Genomic DNA, 22,909 nt, shown 5'->3' on the forward strand with positions numbered 1-22,909 from the left:
GGTACAGCACTTCCCCCTTCCCAAGATGGAGGGCATCTGATATAGGTTCTACTTACACATTCACGGTAAACATTTTCCCATTAGTCATGATGTGTAAAAGAATCAGAACTAATGGGAGGAATCAAGAGAAAGAAGAAACAAAACACCAAAAGAAAAGGCGAGCTAATAGTGTGCTCCCATCTGCATTCAGACTCCAAAGTTCTTTCTCTGGATGTAGACAGCATTTTCCATCGTGAGGCTTTTGGAGTTGTCATAGATCCTTGCATTGCTGAGAAGAGCTGTCTATCAGTCAGTCATGGCCCAATATGACTGTTACTGTGTACAGTGTTCTCCAGGTTCTGCTCATTTCACTCTAGACCATTTCATCAATTAGGAACTTTTAATAGGATCTGTATAGAGATATCATTGATCATAATTACATTTTTTGAAATAGGGAGGAAAGAAAAAAAATCAGAATTAAAAAGCAAAAACAAATCGTTTCTCAAACAAGAAGACACTCTTGATTTTTCAGGTACCGTTGACAAGTTGACATAGTAAGCTGATTTCTGCTAATGCTTGCAGCTGCTTTTTTGATAGTTCAAGGTGGAGTGAAAAGAAAAGAAGAAAGGGGGAAGAAATAAGCAACATCTCAGTGGGTTAACCGCGTCTTTTAGAGTCAAGTTTCTGACGATGCTGACAAAAAAAGTTTTTGAGGTAGAGTTGTCCGAATAGAGAGGTTAGAAGAGGCAAACCAGTTTATTTAAGATATCACAGCTTGAAAGGGAGTGGCCAAAGGTCAAAGACTTAAAAAGGAAAAGAAGGCGCCAAGAAATGAGGCGATTGGGAAGGAACCAAGTGTGCAGAAGGTGTAGGTTACAACAGCTTGAAATGTAGTTATCAAAGGCAAGTGATTAAGAAAGGGAGGCAAGAAACTGTCGTAATGGAGAGGTGTGTGGTCAGGAACAGAGTAGAGGGAAGACCTGGGCAGAACTGAAGAGGAGGGAGGAAGATGAAGTATAAAAGGGTAGGTCTCCCAAAGACCACAAGGCAGACGGAGGGGAGTGCAAGTCAGGAAAAGAATCAAGGAATGCGCTCATACATAGCAAAGTTACGGAAGTGGCAAAGTCTGAAAGGGCAGCTAGTCCAGGAGTCGGAGAAGCAGCAGAGAAAGGGGGCAAAGGTGTAAGCGAAGCTAGATGTGGCCTGGGCAGCTCTGATAGGAGTGAGCCGACCTAGGAAGGCAGGTCTAACTGGGGGCAGGTCTGACCTGGGGCATGCATCAATGGGAGCCTGCCGAGGGAGGCGGATCTTACGGCAGGTAGCTCCAGGAGGTGCAGCCAAGGAGCCGACAGACAACAGGGACTGTTGCTAGTGGTGGTGCCCTGGGGTGCGTGGAAGGACAAGGCTGTAGGTCCACCTTCCCGCCCACACCGGCGTCTCCACCCGAGGCGCTGTCACACAGCTCGGGGGCGGGAGGACGGGACGCGCACCAACGCTAGTGGGGTTGGGCTGGGGGCGAACGAGGCCGGCGATGTGGGGCTGGTGGCAGGTAGTGCCGCGGGTAGCCCAGCGCTACCCATGGCCCACCAATGTGCTGCTCTATGGGGCTCTGTATACGTCTGGGGACGCGCTGCAGCAGCTGCTGCAGGGCTGCGAGCCTGATTGGCAGCAGACGCGGTGCGTGGCCACCGTGGCCATCGGCTTCCACGCGAACTTCAACTACGTGTGGATGCAACTCCTGGAACGCGCGCTGCCGGGACGCACGCCGCGCGCGGTGCTGAGCAAGGTGGTGTGTGACCAGCTGCTGGGCGGGCCCATCGCGCTGAGCGCCTTCTACACCGGTGAGGGTCCGCCGGGGCGGGACAGGCTGGGCCGGGAGCGAGGCGGGACGTGGGGCGGCGCTGCGGGGACTGGAAGAGCGGCCTGGCAGGCAGCGGCCCTAGTGGGCTTCGGGGCGCGGGCCGGCGTGACCCCTTGGTCCCTGCCTCCTGGAGGTGCCAGCGCCACGCAGCGGAGCCGGCTGCTTTCCTTTGGAAACTGGACACAAAGTATCACACATACGCATAAGCCGTATGGTGCTTACCCGAAAACAGCTGCAGAAAACGGGAAAGCAAAGGTCTCACGTCCACACAAACACGACACGCACACGAACACCTGGGCCTTGAATGCACTGCTGACACTCACAGCACGCATACATGGTGTGTTTCCAACAGAAATAGTAGCGACCTCCATCCTGTTTTTGGAAAGGGGTGGCATAAAATGAAACATAAGATTTCACTCCTACAAATGCAACCCGTGGACATACATATATCCACATATGAACATACACATAAGCACGCAACCTATTTATCTTTGTGGATCGCATCTGAAAATGTAGTGAGCAGTGTGGCAGCAGAAAATAGGGAAACAAAAGAATTTTCACAACGCTCACGTGGACATGGACAGACACAACCGGTTGGTTGTGGTTCTCTCACCGGAAAATGTAGCCACTCATCTGACTCTTGACTTTGACTCTGAGGGAGTGATTGTGGGGTAGGGGGAATTGTCACACAAAACCCACAGCTGTACATCTTGGTGATGAATGTCTGCGTATTTAGCAACCTCCCTCCCTCTTGATTCCATGGGTTCACCCAGAGTGGTTGCATAAAAACGGAAAACAGAAGGTTTAACATACTGGTGTGGATACCCAAACAGTATGCACACACAAGGCTGCTGGATTTTACTGTTCCCAGCAGCACCCTTTGTGATCTCCCTCCTTCCTTACACTATTTCACACTGAGATTTACAGAATCAGGGTCGGAAGTTCGCCCCAAATGCAAGGCTTTGTGAGCGGCGGGGGGAAGGGAGCGGAGGGAGCGATCCTTACAATCCTCTCTGGTTACTGACTGGCAATTGAATCACAGACAAAAGAAACCAGACAAAAATGAGAAACCTAGGCCTCGGAACTGGAAAGCCTAGGACTCAGAGACTAAAAAAAGGGCTGTTTGATGATGTAGCACAAAGTATATAAAAATTCAAGAAATGGAACGTTTGAGATGGTCTCTAGGAGTCTTGATTTTTACCTTAACATGTCTAGAATAAGAGTTTGCCCCCAGTTTACCTGAAGGCATACTATTGGAATTTCATTTTTATTCTTCACAAAATGGAGAAGATTATGGAAGAATAGGGCTTATAAAGAACATATCAAAAGACAAGGTAGCCTTCTGGCTTCTAAATTCTGTTTGGAATCCTTATGATAATGCAGCTTGCAGTTTCTAGGTCGCTCCAACTCCTTTTTTAAGTCAAAGTATTTACTTTTCTTTTTGTCAAGAGGTCACTTAGTAAGTCCAGTGCTGAAAGAAAGCAGTAGCTTTTGTTTCTCAGAGTGCTGTTGTTCAGTCTTTTCAGCCATGTCCAACTCTGGCTTCAGACACTAGCAAGGTGGCCCTGGGAAAATCACTTAGCCTCCTTACCTCAGTTTCCTCATCTGTAAAATGAGCTGGAGAAGGAAATGGCAAACTGTTCCAGTATCTTTGCCAAGAAAACCCCAAAGAGGTCACAGAGAGTCCAACATGACTGAATAAAAAAAGCATACAGTATGATAAAATCTATATTAGGTCTTTTAAAATAACTGTTGTATGTTTTTACAAATAGGCATGAGTATACTTCAGGGGAAAGAGGATAAGTTTTTGGACCTTAAGCAGAAATTTTGGAATACTTACAAGGTAAGTACCAAGCAGATCCTATTTTACTCAACATTAGACCATTGAGTCTGGGATGAGTCTGGTCATGGCACTCAACTGCTAAACAGTTTCAGTATATAAAGTTTAAATTCCTTAGCCTATCTTTCAAGGCCATCCAACAGTCTGGTCCTATCCTTTGTTTCTAGGCTTATTTTCATATTCATTTTGCTCACTCCAAGTTATAATCCAAATTCTGACTCCTCAACACTCCTGCACTTCTCCCACCCTCAAATTTTTGCCTATATACAGTTTGCTATACTTGTAATGTCCTCCCTCCCCCCTTTTTTCAGGGTGAAGTAATACTTATTATGGTAATTCAGTTTATAATAATATAACTACTCAGCTTATAAAACCCAACTCAAATGCCATCTCTTCCATCAGTAAAAATCTTCCCCCACTAAACCTTACATTGTACTTTGTTTTGCAAGACCTTTTTATGATATTATTGTATCATGCATATTTTGTTATATAATTTATACATATTTATGTGGATATATGTGTATCCTATGCTAGACTCTAAGTAAACTCCATGAAGGCAAGGACTGTATCTTTTTTTTTTTTTTAAAGCAATTGGGGTTAAGTAACTTGCTCAAGGTTACACAGCCAGTTATTATTTCTGGGTGTGGTGCTGAGTATCTGAGCCCGGATTTGATCCAGGTCATCCCGATACTGGAGCCGGTGCTCTTACTCGCTGAGCCACCTGGCCGCCCCTAAGCAATTGGGGTTAAGTAACTTGCTCAAGGTTACACGGCCAGGTGTTTCTGGGTGGGTGCTAAGTGTCTGAGCCCGGGATTCGATCTCCAGGTGTTCTCAACACTGGAGCCGGTGCTCTTACTTGCTGTGCAACCTGGCCGCCCCCAAGGACTGTATCTTATCTAAATTTTGGCATTTATAGCCAGGGTCTGGATATTTCCAAAGAGTAATGGTTTAAGAAATGTTTGTTGAGTTGATGAATTGACTTGTTAAACTGGCTATTGTTCTTAAGTAAGCAAGATTTAATTTGTTCATTTCTTAATATCATGCTTCATTGAAAATTAGTTAAATCAAGTCAATGACTCCCTAAAGTGTGGTTCAGGGACTTTTGTAGAGTCCTCAAAACCCACCAAGTCAAAACTATTCTCCTAAACAAATTAGCAAATAAATAAAGGCTCAAATATGGTAATATTTTTAAATTGCTTAACACAGTGCCTGACAGTAGGTGGTTATTAAATGCTTATTCCCTCCTACCCCCTCATAATAATACTGAGACATTTTAATTTTTAATATGGTAAGTATTAATAGATATAATCCACATAAAAGTTCTTTGGAATCCTCAATTTTTAAACATGTAAAGGAGTCCTGAGAGCAAATAGTTTGAGAAATTGTACTAGGGTATCACTTTGTCAGAGCCAATTACTCCCTCCCGCTCTTTTAAATCAATATAAATGTAAGGTTTGATAAGAAGACTGGAATTCAGATCCAGTTCTACCACTTAATATCCATGTGACTTTGAGCAAATCTGGCCTTAGTTTCCTCATCTCTAAAATGGGGGGTTGGAATAAGTGGCCTCCAGGGTTTCTTCCAGTACTAAGGCTGTAAAGCCTCTCATCCTATGCATATGAAATAAGGAGGAAAAGGGAATGAGAAATAAGATTTTCTCAGGCATGGGCCAGAGGGAGAAGGATATTATACTCTAGCACTTTAATCACAGTCCTTGTAATGGTTTCTGACTTGATTATGTTATCTTTTTACCACTGACCATAGTTTATTTAGAATTGAGGTCCAAGAAAGTTCCTGCAAAACTATAATAATTCCAAACTGTGCATGATTTAGTTAGTACAACATTTCCCATAATCACAGCCAATGATTCCAGGTGTACAATTGTAAAGGCAACCTTTTTGTTAAGTCTCCATGAATGAAACCATTCTCTGTGTTAACAAAGATAATTGCAGCTGGGGATTATATTACCCAGGGCTGTACTTAAGGGATGGCAAACAATCCAGACTGTGTATATTGCCTGTCCAGTAATTTTGTCATATAGATAGTATCTGGTTCCCCCAGATTTAAATCTTACACCAATTCCTCACTGTGGCATGGAAGGAACTCTTGAGTACCCAAACATCAAAGCTTCCTCTGATTTGGCAGGTCTTACCTAGCAAGATGGCAAGACTTCACGTGGTGACAGATTATAATTTGTTTAGGAAACCATTATTCCTCTCATCTAAGACAGCCTAGCTAAATTTGAGAAGGATCATTACCATAGAGTTGGTCATAAAGTGATGATTATTTTCATTTGTTTATTTGGTCACATCAGTTCAATAAAATTGTTTCTAAGGCACAAAAGATTACAGTCATCAGTGGTAATTAGCATTGATGAAATCATGGATCCTTGGAATATTAAAGAAGAAACCTGATCCAAAGAAATACTCTAGAGTAGCCTCCTTCAGTGAAAATCAGGGTGTAAAGATTAGGAAGAAGTATTATTAGGTAAAAGAAGGGGGTTGTGGAGAGATGTATCAGCATGCAATATGTACTCATTTAGGTTTATATGACTTAAGTCATACAACAGTGTTTCAAGTGTTCAGTATTTTTATTTTTTGCTTTTTGGGGGGGAGAAGGCTGGGCAGTTGGGGTTAAGTGACTTGCCCAAGGTCACACAGCTAGTAAGTGTTAAGTGTCTGAAGCTGGATTTGAACTCAGGTCCTCCTGACTCCAGGGCCAGTACTCTATTCACTGTGCCACCTAGCCACCCCTCAGTACTTTCTTATATAAAAATTAGAAAGCCTTTTTTTGGGGAGGGTGATTAAATTATTACTTCTGCTAATCACCATCAGTTTGGGGGGTTTTTTTGGAGGGGGAAGGCAAGGCAATTGGGGTTAAGTGACCATCTTAAAAGTCACCATCCATTTTCTTTTTAAAAATTGAATTTAGTGAGAAAAATCTTTGTATCAAACATCTCTGATAAAAGTCTATTATCTAAGACTTTATAATGAATTGAAATAAATATATAAAATCAAGAACTCCAAAAGATAAGTGGTTAGAAGATAGAAAGTTTTAAATAAAGTCCAAATAATCAATAACCATATTAAAAATCATCCGAATTACCAATAGCAAAAGAAACACAAATTTAAGCCTCTCTGAGGTTTTACCTACCATCAAAATGTTGAAGATGACAAAAGATGGAAATAACTAATGTTGGAGAAGATTTGGAAAGACTGACACACTAATACATTTTTGGTGGAGTTGTGAATTAGTCAACCATTCTGGATATCAGCTTTGATTAAGGCAAAAAAAAGTTAGAAAATTTCACATCCTTTGATCTAGTGATCTCATTACTGGATATATAAATCGGGAAGTCAAAAGCACAAAGAAAAGCCATATATGTATTTTTACTTGCAGATATATGTGTATGTGTATACATAAACATTCATAACAAAACTTTTTGTGATTACAAAAAGCTGGTAACGAAGTATGTGCCTATTGATTGGCAAATCACTGAACAAATTGTGGTAAATGAATGTAACAAAATACTATTGTGTCTTCAGAAATTACTAATGTGAGAAAGTCAAAGAAACATAGGAAGAGTTAAATGAACATGATGCAGAATGAAATAAGCAGAACTCAGTGTTGACCCCACAAATACCACTACTAGATATATTTCCACAAAATTTAAGAAGAGGTAAAGAATGCATATGTGCAAAAATGTATAGGGTAGCAATTTTTGTTGTAGTAAAGAAACTAAAGGGATGATACTCATCAGATGGGGTATGGTTGAACAGATTTTGAATTTGAATCTAATAGAATACGAATGAATGAATATGAATCTAATAGAATATGATTACAGTGACCAGTGAAGATTCCAGAGGACCAATGACAAAGCATGCTGCTTAACTCCTGACAGTGGGTAATACACCAGATCCAGGATTCTTAACCTTTTGTGTCATGGTCCCCTTGGTCTAGCTGAGCTTATGGACCTCTTATTAGAATAATGTTTCTAAATATATAAAATAGCATAGAATTACAAAGGAAGTAAATTATATAGAAATATAGCTACCACATTTTTTTTTTAGAAGTCCGCAGATCTCAGCTTAAGGGACAGAATGTTACATGCATTTTTAAAAGTTAAATAGCATTTTTCTCTCCTTTTCAAACCACTCCCCAAAAAGAAAAAAATACCTCTTAATAAATAAGCTTAGTCAAGCAAAACAAAATGCCATTATTGACCATGTCCAAAAGTGTGGTGTGTCTCACTGTATATTAGTCTTGAACATATTTGTCAGGAGGTGGGTAGCATTCTTCACCACTGATCCCTTGAAATCAGTTATGTGCATTTTCAGTAAGGCCAGGGTATGGTTTGCTTAACCGTGCTTGTTTGTTGCAAAGGAGGGTTTAATAATTTGAGGAAAGGAGAGTGATAATGATGAAAAAAAGGTGCAGTTGAAACTTTTTTTAAATGACAGCGTATAACAGAAGGAAATTCAAAGGGAGACATAGGACAACTTTGAAACTAAGGTGCTGAATTTATTATATACTTAAAAAAACAAGCGGTGTATTATAGAGATTCACTGTGTATACATAATATATTCCTCCTTTTTTGTTCTTTATATATGGAAGTGTTAGTATTTATTGGTGTTAGTCAAGTTTGTAATTACAAAAAAGTTATTAAAAGCAAACAGAACCAAAACAATATACATAATTAAAATTAAAACCATACTAAAAGGCAGCCAGATTCAGATTAATTATATGACTACCATTGAGTCCAGTGAACTGTTGAAACACAAGTCCCTCTTTTTTTTTTTACAGCAATTGGGGTTAAGTAACTTGCTGAAGGTTACATGGCCAGTTATTTCTGGGTGTGGTGCTAAGTATCTGAGCCCAGATTCGATCCCCAGGTCATCCCAACACTGGGGCCGGTGCTCTTACTCACTGCGCCACCTGGCCGCCCCTACACAAGTCCCTCTTTTCAGCAGAGAGAAGAGGAGCTACCAGTTCAAAATGTTTCATTCATGGTTGCTTAGACAGTCAGGTTTTGCCAAACTGTTTTTCTTTGTTAGAAGGTGGATTAACAGGGGAGTATATCAGGAAATAACTAGAATGTAAAAACACGAGACATAAATGAAAGTTTTTTTTTAATGAATTTAATGTACATTTTGTTTTGAGAGCACAGACAATTCCCAATAAACATACTAACAACATCCCTTTAAAAAATCCTCCATTGGGTAAAAAAGTCTATTGATTGCTGAGGACTCTGCCTTTTATGTCTGACAGTATATTAACAGTGACTGTTTACATGCCTAGGGTTTTGTTGCTTCTCTGTGTTGATTTTATTTACATTGTTTCTGTTGCTGTGAATATTGTCTGGGCAATACATTGTTTCTCTGGATACTTCATATTTGCACAAATATATTCCATAATTTATTCAGCTGTTCCTTAGTAGTTTTGCACATGTTTTTTTCAACCTTTTCCAACTCTACTGAAAAAGAGGGATTTCTAAGATCTGTTCTCTGGAATGAAGATTAGTTATATAATTAATCTGAATGTGGCTTTTCTTTTAGTGTTGTTTTAATTTTCGTTATTGTTGTTGTTTTGAACATTGTCCTGATTCTGTTTTGTTTTTAATAATTTAATGCTGCTTTAATGTTTATATGTAACAAGGTTGAGGGAACTGACCACATGACCTATAGGTGAGTAATCATCACTTGCCATGTGATGTGTTTCCATATTTCATTTTATCATCCCTGGTGCTAGAATGAAACTGGGGTATGTTTTTATATTTCTTATTAATTAATAAACTTTCAGCCTCTTATTCATCAGTTGGTTCAATCTTCTACCAGTTCAATAAATGTTATTTACTGAATAAACCAGAAAAACTGCTTTCCCCCATAGCAATTACTCATATATCTCTGTATATTAAATCCCTTAATCTGCTATGATTAAATAAATATTAAGGTTACCAAGTATATAATTCATCAATAAATGAAATCAACACTAAAAGTAATATGTAATTATTTACAATATTTTGTCCCTATCAAAGATCACAGCCAGAGTCACTTCAAACCCTCACTAGAATAACAGATGATGGTTTTTCACTTCTGGAAACATATTTCCATCATTTGAAATATTTATTGAAGTGTCTTAAGAATCCTCTCAATATTTCTCCTAATGATGAATTAATTTTAGCTTCTCCAGAAATAAATCATGTTAGCTCTTTTTCTTTCCCTCCTATTCTCAAGTTATGACTCTAGGGCACCCTACAAACTATCAGTTCCTTATAGATTCATTGTGATACTTCATAAAATAATAGAATAATTTTCACAAGAAAGAAGTTTCTTGGGGCGGCTAGGTGGTGCAATGAATAGAGCATCAGCCCTGGAGTCAGGAGGACCTGAGTTCAAATCCGACCTCAGACCTTAACACTTACTAGCTATGTGACCTTGGGCAAGTCACTAAACCCCAATTGCCCTCCCCCCCAATAAAAAAGCAAAAGAAGTTTCTCTTCACCTTTCTGTTTGTCCTCTCCATAGTTTTTTTCATAGTTCAAAGATAAAACACAAACACTCTTCATGACTCACAGAATGATGGTTATAGTTCCCATTCCAAACTGGAAATCTAAACTGTCTTTTGTTCAACCTTCCATTTGGCTTTTAAAAATACAATAATAATATCTGTAGTCTCTGTGGAAGAGCCTAGTGAAATTGTAATTACATATATTTATGAACCTTTTCTTTTTTTGTAAATTTTTTTTATTTTAAACTTAGATATAAAATGAGAAAAGAAAGAAAAACATTGCCATCTACACAGGAAACCATAAGAGAGGATTCAATATAAAACAATACATTTCTGTTCCAAGAAAGCCTATATAAGAAATATTACCTTGTTTTCAAAGCTACTGTGATAGTAATGGCAATTAAAGATTCCCCTGTATTGGCTTGGTTTTCAAACTGATTGTGTTAAAACCCAGAGCTTGTTAATCCCACCTGTGGGATGGACTTTTTGATGTGAAAAGAAAGTCCTGAACTGGGAGGAGCTGGTGATGTAGATTTGGAGAGACAAGAGAGAGGCAGAAGAACTTTTTGGAAGCAGCACCTCGTGGAGGCAGAGAGAGAGACTGAGAGAATTGCTGGTGGCCACTTTGAATTGCCCTGGACTTTTGAGACCTGCCCCCCTGAGCTGCCAAGGACTGAGGAGACATGGCTGTTTTGCTGGTACTTTGTCTGTTTTGATGTTGTTTTGCCAGATTTGTCCATTTGTGAAAGACAGTCCTGTTGTTGAAGAAGTCCTGGAACCTGGCTTTTGGTTAAGAAGCCCTGAGACTGTCCTGCAGACAGAGTGAATACTGTCCACTGGCGAAGGACAGTGCTGTTGTTGCAGGGGTCTGGAGACTGTCCTGCAGACAGAGTAAATACTGTCCACTGGTGAAGGGCAGTGCTGTTGTTGCAGGGGTCTGGGAACCTTTCTGTTGGTTCAGAAGCCCTGAAGAAGGATTTTCTTGTTGTGTGTTTGCAGAAATCCTGGGAGAGGGTTTTGCTAATGTTTTCAGGGGTTCTAGGACTGTTCTACAGACAGAGGATGAATTCATGAAGGGACTGGCAATGTATCTTGTGGCCTTGCTAAGCCTTGTCTCCCCAGGAACTAAGATTGCTGAGAACTTGCCTCTTGTCAAGATGAAGAAAAGACCTCCATTTGGGTATTAAGTGCTGTGCTTAAACTTGATCTAACTCTGGGGTAGATTCAATGGTGATCCAGGGGTGGGCAACTTTTGACCTTTTTGTGTTCTATGATTGAACAAATGAATGTACTTTACTTATGTTTGGAAACTAATCTCCATTTGAGAAGAGGGGCTTTGTGGTGGACTAAATGAAGGTACAGCCTAGGGGTGGAGAAGTATTTAGAACAGGGACTTTGTAATTGATTGAATGAATGGAAGGTCCTGGTGTGGGGTAGTACTTGGAGATTATTTAATCACACTTAGTAAATGCTGTATTTTGAATGATGTCATGTTTTGATCTTCTCTGTTCTGGGTTTGTTACTGAATAAAATGGAGAGCACCTATGCTGGTATTCTGAACCTTGGGAAGTCGCCTTTCCTTGGCATTACATTACAGCTACCCAGCTTTTCTTTGCTTTCTTTCTTTTTTTTTTTTTTAGCAATTGGGGTTAAGTAACTTGCTCAAGGTCACACGGCCAGTTATTTCTGGGTGTGGTGCTAAGTATCTGAGCCTGGATTCGATCCCCAGGTCATCCCGACACTGGGGCCAGTGCTCTTACTTGCTGAGCCACCTGGCTGCCCCTTTTTCTTTGCTTTCTTGTTGGTTTTCTTTTGTTCTCTGCTGTTCTCTTTTTACTTTATTGTTTTCCCCTCCCTTCCTTCCCCCACCACCCTAAAGAAGACTACAATTAAGCGTTGATACACATGCACAGACACACACACACACATACACACACAGAGGTATCTATGAACATATGCATATACACTCATGCACATATATGTAAGTGTATACTATGCTTTTTTCCTCCTTATTATCTCTTTCTCTGAAGGTGGATAGCATCTTCTTTCATAAGTGTAAGTCTCTCCATGTTTTTCTGAATCAACCAGCTCCTTTCCTACACCACAGCAATATTCCAGCCCAATCACATCTTATCTGAGAGATTGGCTTATGAAACTTTTCTTGCAGATAACTTCCTTAAAAGATCAAACTACTAAATGATTCACACCTTTTAATTAAAGAGCTCCAGTAGTGTGTCTTTCTGTGTCAAAGCATGTGAAAAATCGAGTAATTTTTCTTGCATAATTTAAGATTTATCCAGAATAGGTGAGCCAATTCACAATTAAACCTGGAGTAAATTAATGTATCTATTTTTCAGAGCCCTCCCAGTGATGTTTTCCCATCTTTTAGCATTTTTTTGGGCTAGTTTTGGGGTGAGATTATAAAGCAGGTTTATTCGATTTACCTTTCTCTGTTGATTAGTGATTTTTAACACTTTTTGGGTGGTTATTGATCATTTCTGTTTCATTTGCAAACCATTTATTCATGTCCTTTGACTGGAGCTTTGGGGAATAACTTGGACATGAGAGGAGGAGGGTCCAAACCCCTTATCAGATGCTTAACCACCTGTGTGACTGACTTATTGCATCTTCGATTCTGTGTCTGCTTACACATTTTTCTATAATTGTGAAAGATATCACTTTCCATTCTCCTCTTTAAAAAAAGTCTTTGTGTTATAAGAATACAATAAATGGTCAAAGGACATGAACAGGCAGTTTTCAGAGAAAGAAATTAAAGATATCTATAAGCACATGAAGAAATGCTCTAATTCACTACTGATTAGAGAAATGCAAATCAAAACAACTCTGAGGTACCACATCTCACCAGTCAGATTGGCTAAGATGACAAAACAGGAAAACGATAAATGCTGGAGAGGATGTGGGCAAATTGGAATGCTAATGCATTGCTGGTGGAGTTGTGAACTGATCCAGCCTTTCTGGAGAGCAATCTGGAATTATGCCCAAAAGGCTATAAATACTTTCATAACCTTTGATCCAGCAATACCACTCCTAGGGTTATATCCCAAAGAGATCATAGAGGTGGGAGAAAGACCCAGATGTACAAAAATGTTTATAGCAGCTCTTTTTGTGGTGGCAAAGAATTGGAAATTAAGGGGGTGCCCATCAATTGGGGAATGGCTGAACAAGTTGTAGTATATGCATGTTATGGAATACTATTGTGCTATAAGAAACAAGCAGCAGATGGACTTCATATTTACCTGGAGAGGCTTATAAGAACTGATGCTGAGTGAGAAGAGTAGAACCAGGAGAAATTTGTACACAATTACAGACACAACGTATGTGTGATGACCAACTTTGATAGACTGGACCCCTCTCAGCAATGCAGTGATATAAGTCAATCCCAAAAGACTCATGATGGAGAGAAATATGTGCATCCAGAGAAAGAACTAGAAAGAACTGAGTTTATATCCAGGTGGAAGCAAAATACCCGATCTTTTTCCTTCTCTTATTTGGTTTTATGTCCTCTTTATCATTTTTCATTCCAGCCGATACAATCCATCTTTATAACCTGACTAATGTATAATGTGAAAGTATTTACAGATCCTATGCTTGACTATATGCCGCCATGGAGGGGAGGGCAAGGAGGGGAAAAAAATGTGAAACTCAAGGAATTGTGGAATTGAATCCTGTAAACTAAAAAGAAACAAACAAATTAATTAAACAAGGGAAAAAAAAAGAAAAAAGTCTTTGTGGTATGATGGAAAGAACACTAGCTTTGAAACTACCTGCTGCTACTTGGTGTTCAAATGTTATCTCTGTCATGACTTATGTGACCTTGGGAAAATCACTTAATTTTACCAGACCTTGGTTTCCTTATCTGGTAAAATGAGGATACGAGAATGGATGTGGTCCTTCTGAAGTCCATTCTATGACTAGATCTAAGATTCTGTCCTCTTAAATGCTTAAGACACCTTTTTTAAAAAAGCAAATAAATTCTTCTTGATTGTTAAGCTTTCAAGAAAGGTACAACTGAAGTTTATTAAAAGATATATGTGAAGTACTTTGGAACCACTAAGGAGGCAGGTAAACAATGTATTTCAATTTAATGTAGCTTTTTTCTTCTTAAAGCATTATATTTATATCAAAGAATCATTTGATAGTCTTTACACAGAATGGCAGCTCCTTTTGTTTCCAAAATATTTTCCTATGAGTTGACGTCATATTTCATAAGTACTTTCTTGAGTCAGTTGAACTGTGTGATAATATATTACAGTGTAAGGTCACAATATCTATTTTACTTCATATTTAAGAAATGTTTGTCTTTTACATATTCATCATTGATGCTGGCTAGCATTCTATTCTCAGAGTATAAGTATGACTAATAAAATTTACCATGTTTATTTCATTCTCTAGTTAACTAGTGAGATCTAATTTGAACAGCTTAAGCCTAAACCCAATACCACATGATTAGCCTCTGCCATGTACTTCCCAGCCTTTTGTAAACTGAGCGATAGGGATGAAATTAATCCATGTAATTGAAAAGCATAATAACAAAATTCTCCTTTGTTGCAGACTGGTCTCCTATACTGGCCTTTTGTACAGGTGAGTTTCAAACCTACTTTCCATGCCCACTTTTTAGTGTGTTTATACAGAACACCAATAACAAACTCTTTTTCTTTCTGCCACAGCTTACCAACTTTGGTTTTGTTCCCATTTACCTTCGGACAGCGTATACAGGACTCTGTGGTTTTCTCTGGGCTTCCTTCCTTTGCTACTCACAACAAAGGGGTGATGGTACAGTGTCATCAGTTTTTTCATGGCTTAAGAAAAAGGAGGCCAGTGAAGTCAAAAGGTCCCCAGAAAAATGATTGCTTTTAAACAAATTGTTCTCATCAAGTGACCAAAATTAATTTCCTAAAATGCAGTGAGTTGAACCAAGTAAATGTTATTTAATAATTCTTATTTCTAAATATAGCATGTTTCATTATGAAGTATTGTTGTACCATGGAGAAGAAATTTTAATATTAATAGTTTTGCATATATTTTATTATCAAAATGTCTTTTCATTTTTGTTTGAAAGAACAAAAGGGATAGGCTATTGTCAATTTTATTTATTTAATATTTTAGTTAATATTAATTTTAAAAGTATCATTGCTTAATAAAGCAATTACTGTATCACTTTTTGCCATTCTTATAATTTGATTAAAAAGTACTATGAAAATACAAATACTAGATTAAAAAAACTATTGTTATAAGAAAAACAATAGTGGGGACCTACATATATATTATATATATGTATGTATATGTATGTGTATATATAAAGTATATATAAGTAATATATGTGGATGTATGTGTGTGCATACACATACATACATATATACTTTTTTTTCAAACTCAAGATACTGAATTCTCATCCTTTTAGGCGCATAGTCCTCTGTGCCAAGAGTGGCCTTAAACAAAGTCCTGTGTACACAGAAACCAAATAACCAGAAAGATCAAATAACTGATTTTTTTCCCCACAGTACCATAGATAATCAATAATTATGATGAACTAAGGCACTGCGATATCTTAATCATCAGAGAAAGATTGTGAAGTAGCTTTAGTGTCAAGTGTATTTTACTGCATTTTACTTCTTCGAATCTGGTAATTCTTGCTTCAAATTTTAACTTTCACTTAAAATTTGAATATTGAATTGTAACTAGAGCTTCTGTTTTCCATTTCAAGTAAATGGAACTTTTACTTTCCACATCTATTTTACTGAGATAAAGCAATTGAAATTTTCAAGAATGTGCTGAATAAATTTTCCCTTTTTTTGGTCAAGAAGAACTTATTTAGGGGTTTCAGTAAAAACATCCAAAATACTGGTATTAAATTTGTGTTCAAGAATGTCAACAGTTTCAAATAAACTTTAATAGTTTTGATTCAAATATTTTAAAATTATTAAAAAGGTTCATCTACATCCAAAACTTTTAGTTTACAAATTGTGTGTTTATAAAATGAACCACAAAAAGATTAATCAAAATTCATGTAAGAAAGAAACCATAAACTTTTTTTTTTTGTTTTGTTTTTTGGAGGCAATTGGGTTTAAGTAACTTGCCCAAGGTCACATGGCTAGGTTTTTTGTTTGTGTGTGTTAAGTGTCTGAGGCCAGATCCGGACTCAGATCCTCCTGACTCCAGGGCCAGCATTGTATTCACTGCGCCACCTAGCCGTCCCAACCACAAACTTCTTGCTTTCATTGGGGGTATTTCTGGAATTGGAAAATGTGAGGCATTGAGTTTTTGACAAAAATGTATTTGCCTATCCTTGGGAGTATAACTTCTATCATCTAACCTATCTAAATACAGTGTCTCTTTTTTAAAAGCTGTTGAAAAATTTAGAATTGTTAATATAATTTGTGTTCTTGGGAAAACAAAAAGGTAATTCATAGATTAATTCTGAAATTATTTTTTTGCTTTCCAAATTTTATCTTGTCGGTAGTGTTTTTCAGTAGCAGTTATTTCAGGTGTAAAGATATTTTTTAATATGAAATGCAAAAAATTAAAATAAGTATTTTCAAAGTGATGACTTCTAGAGAGAATATACTATTAATAGTTTAGGCCTAGATTTTTAATTATTTTTTATGTTGGAAGAATAGCACTTGCATTACCTTGATTAAAAGCGTGGGAACAATTTCAGAATAAAAACTTTTTCTACACTGACAATTGAAGCATAATATTCACAAAAGTTCTAAAAGGGTATAGACCTTTCTTTACTAAAAGAGTGGATTAGTCATTAAAAGTTTATATTTGTATGGATTTTTGCAAACAATATACTTCACTTTCCAGTGTAAAAATATGTTTATGTTACAAGGGAAAGCTGAAATTAGTTCATTTAAGATAGTATATCAACCAATTTAATCTTATTTTATTGAGAGCCTACTGTGGGTGATAAGAAGAAATATAAGACATAGTTCCTATCTTAAAAGAGCTTACAACTTAATTGTAAAACATGCCTTCACGAAAAATTAAATAATAGTGCAAGAAACATCACAAAACAATACAAATTAATTGCCAAATGAACATAGAGACAGTAAGTGCTATGAATTTACAGGAGATAGTGCACATTGTAGACTGGAGTGATCTGGGAAAGCTTCATGAAGAAAGAGAGATTTGCAGGTAACAGGATTTGAAAAGTCAGAGAAGAAGAGAAAGGTCATCTTGGACAATTTTTCTGACTTTAGCTTCTCATTGATGATAATAATTTAATATTTTTCTTAGCTTTGTGTAGAAATTGACTTTTGGTCCCTTTATCTCTCACACTGAAATTTTTAGCTGAAATGGATCAACTTGCATATTTAAAACTGTTATTTGATTGCAACTATTTTGACTGAATTGACCAAATTGATGTGTTATTGACATAGCCTTAAGAATTTTTAACAGTTTTTACTAGAGCTGATTATTAATCAGGTCACACTGAAAGTTGGAACTTCTGACTTATTCAGATTTTCTAAATGATGTTATTCTATTTAAATGAGTACTTTTTTAAAAATATAGCTTTAAGTTCACTTATATGCATAGCAGACCATTGTATGCATTAAAAAAATATTGTGATCTCTTAGCACTCTATTTGAAAGGATACCAAAATCTTTTCTGTTTCCTATGAACCGTTTAGTGAAGTTGTACACTAAGTGTATTAAAGGTAGAACATTTGGAAAAATATAACATACCTTTCTTTACACTAACAACTTGTATTGAGAAATCAATGGTTTAGATATATAGGTGTTGTATAAGTGGTTTTCTTGTACTACTAATTGGGTTCATCTGATAATATTACCAAGTAAGCCGTCTCGGTGCCAGCAGATGTGGACCTTGTGATGGCTGCATTTACTTTGTGTTCATAAATAACAAGTGTTTGGAATCAGAAAGGGACTAAATACAAATTAATAAAAGTCTGTCTCTAAAAAAGCATTCCTGTAAAGCTTCTAAAGGAAGAATGATCCAGAGATGGGGAGACACTACCTCTTTGATTTAATCTGGCTGATGAAGTTGTATTGTGCTGGTCATTGCTGCTGAAGCCAATAGAATAATTTCTTCCTTGGTGGGCAATTGTGATTAATCCATTGAGGTCAAAATTTCTGAAGGAGTAAAGATGAAAAATAGTTGAAGATTTTTAAATAGTAGAATATGGCATGAGTATTTTTATTAGACTAACATTTCAAAATTTACATAGGTTCTTAACCTGGGGTCCATGAGCTTGGTATTTTTATAATATTTTGATGACCATATGTCAACATAATTGGTTTTCTTTGTAATCCTATATATTATATTTTATGCATTAAACAATATTATTCTGAGAAAGGGTATACAGGTTTCACCAGACTGCTAACGGGGTCCATGATATGAAAAAGTTTAAGAACCCCTCACTTTGATACTTTCTTTTTATCTTTTTTCCCTATTTGTCTTTCTCTTTTTCACTTTCTTCTCTCCCCACCCCAAGTTAATTAGCCATAATATGAATTTGTAATATATTTTAATTATTTATCATATTTACCAAATAAAGTTTTACTTCCCTATTCTTAATTTTAAAATTATGACTTTAATTTCTGTTATGTGTATATCTTTTTAAAAAGCCTAACTGTATCGTTACTTTTTACTAATATAAGCCCTTCTAATAATTTTTTCCACATTTTAAAATTACTGTCCTGTTCCTGTTACCTTCTCTCACCAGTTCCTCAGATGCCCAGTGTCTTCTGACTGCCCATCAGCTGCTTCTTTGCTTCCATTCATGTTTACCTTAATTCAGAAGTTCCCCTTTTGCCTAAATTACCTCATTCTTTCTCATTTTTCCATTGCCTTCAAAATACCCAGCTTCTTACTGAGGCTAAACTCAAATTAATCTAATTACTGCAAATTGTGGTTGAATTTCTCATCTGTAAAGTGAATGGAGTTGGAAATCTATATAATCTCTAAAATCCTTCATACCTCTAAATGTGTAATCCTATGAGTCCCAGAGGTGTGCTGGAGCCAGCTTGAACCAGACTAAGAGAGTGGATTGTTAAATTTTTAGTGTATTGACACCTCAAAAATTGGCAAAAAAAAGTCAGGGCTTGATTTATGATTGTCTAAATTTGAGAAAATGATAGAGAAACTGTTAATAATGCATATTAAGTTTAAAAGTGTGTCAGACATCTGTATATTAATATATATATATTTCCCCCCCTGGAGAGCCAATTATTAAACATTTACCAGTCCACCCTTGCCTGTGACTGATAGATAACCATCTCCCAGCCCTTCCCTCAACATTCTCGTGTATGTTCTTGTCAACTGAAACAACTGTCTTGTTGAAGGACTGTTCTTTGATATGGGGAAGATGTTTTGGGGAGGTGTTTCTTTATGCCATCCCTTGGAACATACCACTTGCTTCTTCAGGCCTGTGTATGAGACCTGGGGTGGATGGAAGGAAGAAGCAACCATTGTTCCTTCCTATCTGGATTTGAGACTGGGGTGACCTTGATCTTGACTACTCTCAATAAACGTGGGCAAGTCTAGTTTTAGAATAGATAGGTTACTCTACGCCAACCCAAGCACAGCTTTGTAATCTATCATGTCCTGGGTATATATAGGAGAGCCAGCTTTCAGAAGAACCAGACTGTGACCACCTCCTGCTTTTTAAAAAAGGAAAGCCTCAAGTCCTTTGATTTATGGGACCTGGAATGTTCACGTGGGATTCAGTAGGTCCTTGCTCCTTTTATCTCCTCTGAATTGATGCTCCCCCCACCCTGCAATCTCAGCTTCTACTCTCTCAAAGCCCAATCACCTCTTTATCTCATTTTCCCGAGGGTTAGGCTGGAAACTCACTAAGTTATCTTAGTTTCTCTAAACTACTATTCGACCAGGACTCAGCCCCCAGGAAAACCACTTCTAATCTCAGGATTATCTTAGGTCCAGAAACCCAAACATTTTCTTTCTTAGGAGATGGAGATCAGAGGAACTGGCCAAAAGCTTAGCTAGCTCTCTCTCAAACTGCTAACTAATATCCACCAACTTCACATATGCCCACTCAGCATGATTTGTTTATTTTGTCATATTGTCCAGGGTTTGTGGAACTTTCACAACTTGAAGTAATAGAAGTAGTAATATTCATAAATAAAGGAATCAAATCATACATAGGGGATAATTTCTTTCGTTTCTATATGAGGCCAGCCATGGCTCTGTCTCTGGCAGCTAAACTCCATATAAAAATTGAAATTCAGGTAGTTATCCAGACATTTCCAAATAATATGATAGCTGAGTTTTAGTTTTAGTTTTTAGGTGGATTAAATACTTTAATGTCCTTTTTGTGGATACAAATTCAAAATTGGTTCCCAGTTAGATGCTAAGCTTCTCTGGGGCAGAGATAATATCTAATTCTTTTGAGCCACTACTCAGCACCTAGTACTGTGCCTGGCAAATATTAAACAACTAGTTCTCTACCTCTTGATTGATTTCAATTGTCTCCTGTAGGGCTAAGTACCTGATACGAGGCTTAAGTACTGACTTCTCAGTGTTAGAAATAAAATGCCTTATTTGATCATGGTGTATAGTATTTACCGGAACAGTGAAAGAGACGAATACAATTTTCAAAACATCTTGAATAGAAAATGTTGTTGTGTATTGGAAATGCTAAGTTGATTACATTTTAAAGATTAAATTGTACATGTATAAAATCTGTAATTTAAAATCACATTTTATTATGTCTCCATGAAAAATAAATTTTAATCATAAATACAGCAACTGATTTGTGAAGTTATTATTTTTATTGCCATTCTAAATGTTTTAGGAAATAGAGCAAAAGAATTGGTTCGACTTCTATGACGAATGGAAATTTTTATTAATCCCCTTTATTTCAGCATAACATAGTTTATTCTTTTAGATTGGATTACATCTGTGATCTGATGTAGTCATCAATAAGAAGTTTTCCTTGTCTGATCACTTATCTTTATCACGTAATAACTCTTCGAAATGTTGGCAAATTAAATCCTAGGCGATGATTCTAGATAACTCCTCAAAAATATTATTCTTTGTGTAATAGAAAAATGGAAGAATGCATTGTAAACACAAATGCATTGCATGGATTATAGTACTAAGCAGTGCTTTTTCAGCCTTGCCTACAGCACTCTCTAATGGCTCAGTCAGTTGGTCAACAAGTATTTATTAAACATTTGCTATGTGCTGGACACTGTGCTAAGTGTTAGGGATACATACACAAATAAAGTGAAAGACAGTCCCCATCCCGGAGAAGTTTACATTCTAATGGGGAAGACAGTACAGAGAAGGAAGTTGAAAATGGGAGGGGGGAAGGAGGAAGGTCCCCAGCAAGGGGACGTGATGGAGGATTGAGGTTGGGGAAAAAAAGGGGGGGGGGTGGCTATGTGGCACAGTGAATAGAGCACTGGCCCAGGAGTCATGAGGACTTGAGTTCAAATTCTGCCTCGGCCACTTAACACACACACACACACACACAAAAACTAGCCATGAGACCTTGGGCAAGTCACTTAACCTCAATTGCCCTATCTTCCCCCCTCCAAAAAAAAAGAAAAGTGAAAAAAAAAGATGTTTGGCCTGGGAGCCCTCTGTAAGTGGAGGCTGTGGGAGGAACCCTGCCCTCAGAGGGAGAGGCCCCAGGGGGCAAAGGGCACAGAAAGTTGTCACATCCAGGGCTGAAGTGATTTCCCTGGATAAAGAAGTTTCTAGAGAATTATGGAGTACAGTCTATAAAAAATGAAGAGATAAACACATTTCCTTGTATTTTAAGATGGATAGGCTTTTGTTTTTTCCTTCAATTGTTTTAACTTTCTGTATGTGGACAATAGAAAGAATACTTGCTTTGGGGTCAAAGGACCTGGGTTCAAATCCAACCTCTGATGCTTATTACTGTGTGACCTTGAAACAAGTTAGTTTACTTTGCTGGGCTTTGCTGTTCTCAAGCATAAAATGAATAGTTTGGACTAAATTGTCTCTGAGCTCCCTTCTAACTCTGAATCTATGATCCTGTGTCTTGCCTGAAACAGATTTTCTGAGGTGCATTCAATGAAGGAATTTATTGTATATGTACATGTATAACATACATACATACATATATATAACTTTATAGATATACTTTTATGCATATATAGAGATATTTTATGTATATATGTATACCTTTGTGTACATATGTATAATTTTGTATATATAAAGAGATGTATAGACATGTGTATGTAGATTATATCTATTTTGTGTATATATAGGTTTGTATTCTTTTATGTAGATACAGATTTTGTATGTGTATATATGCTTATATGTATATATAGATACATATACTTTTATGTGTGTATAGAAATATATATACTTTTGTATATATAGATATGTGTAGTCTTGTATATGTAAACTTTTGTGTATAGATTTTGTACATATGTATACTTTTATATAGGAAGATATGTATACTTTTAAGTTGTATAGATACGTGTGCTTTTATGTGTGTATATATAGATTTTTATACTATATGCATTCTTTTATGTATATGTTTAGATATATACTTTTATGTATAGATAGATACGTATACATTTATGTGTACATAAAAACACACATGTATATTTTTTGTTGTTGCTATACAGTTATTTCAGTCATGTTTGACTCTTTTTGACCCCATTTGGGTTTTTTTTGGCAAAGACACTGGAGTGGTTTGCCATTTCCTTCTCCAGCTCATTTTACAGATGAGAAAC

At 37.2% G+C, this 22,909-nt stretch overlaps 1 protein-coding gene across 1 annotated transcript; it reads left to right on the top strand.

Annotated features, from left to right (window-relative positions):
* Positions 1–830: 830 nt before the first annotated feature.
* On the top strand, positions 831–19,728 carry MPV17L (MPV17 mitochondrial inner membrane protein like). Its single transcript, XM_069086473.1, has 4 exons — positions 831–1,820; positions 3,613–3,683; positions 14,760–14,789; positions 14,876–19,728. Exons 1-4 carry the CDS (start codon positions 1,511–1,513, stop codon positions 15,053–15,055), a joined length of 591 nt encoding a protein of 196 aa, XP_068942574.1. The 5' UTR covers positions 831–1,510; the 3' UTR covers positions 15,056–19,728.
* Positions 19,729–22,909: the final 3,181 nt, after the last annotated feature.

This window comes from Petaurus breviceps, unplaced genomic scaffold (assembly GCF_028583685.1).
Source record: "Petaurus breviceps papuanus isolate PSGF00001 unplaced genomic scaffold, PetGlider_PUasm1.0 118, whole genome shotgun sequence".
Taxonomy (NCBI): domain Eukaryota; kingdom Metazoa; phylum Chordata; class Mammalia; order Diprotodontia; family Petauridae; genus Petaurus; species Petaurus breviceps.

What these genes read in the sequence shown, in the direction of transcription:
- MPV17L (XM_069086473.1), top strand. Translation starts at nt 1,511, where the DNA reads ATGTGGGGCTGGTGGCAGGTAGTGCCGCGGGTAGCCCAGCGCTACCCA. An exon ending in GCTGAGCGCCTTCTACACCG is followed by an intron (nt 1,821 to 3,612) that starts GTGAGGGTCCGC and finishes TTTTACAAATAG; the next exon opens with GCATGAGTATACTTCAGGGG. An exon ending in AATTTTGGAATACTTACAAG is followed by an intron (nt 3,684 to 14,759) that starts GTAAGTACCAAG and finishes CCTTTGTTGCAG; the next exon opens with ACTGGTCTCCTATACTGGCC.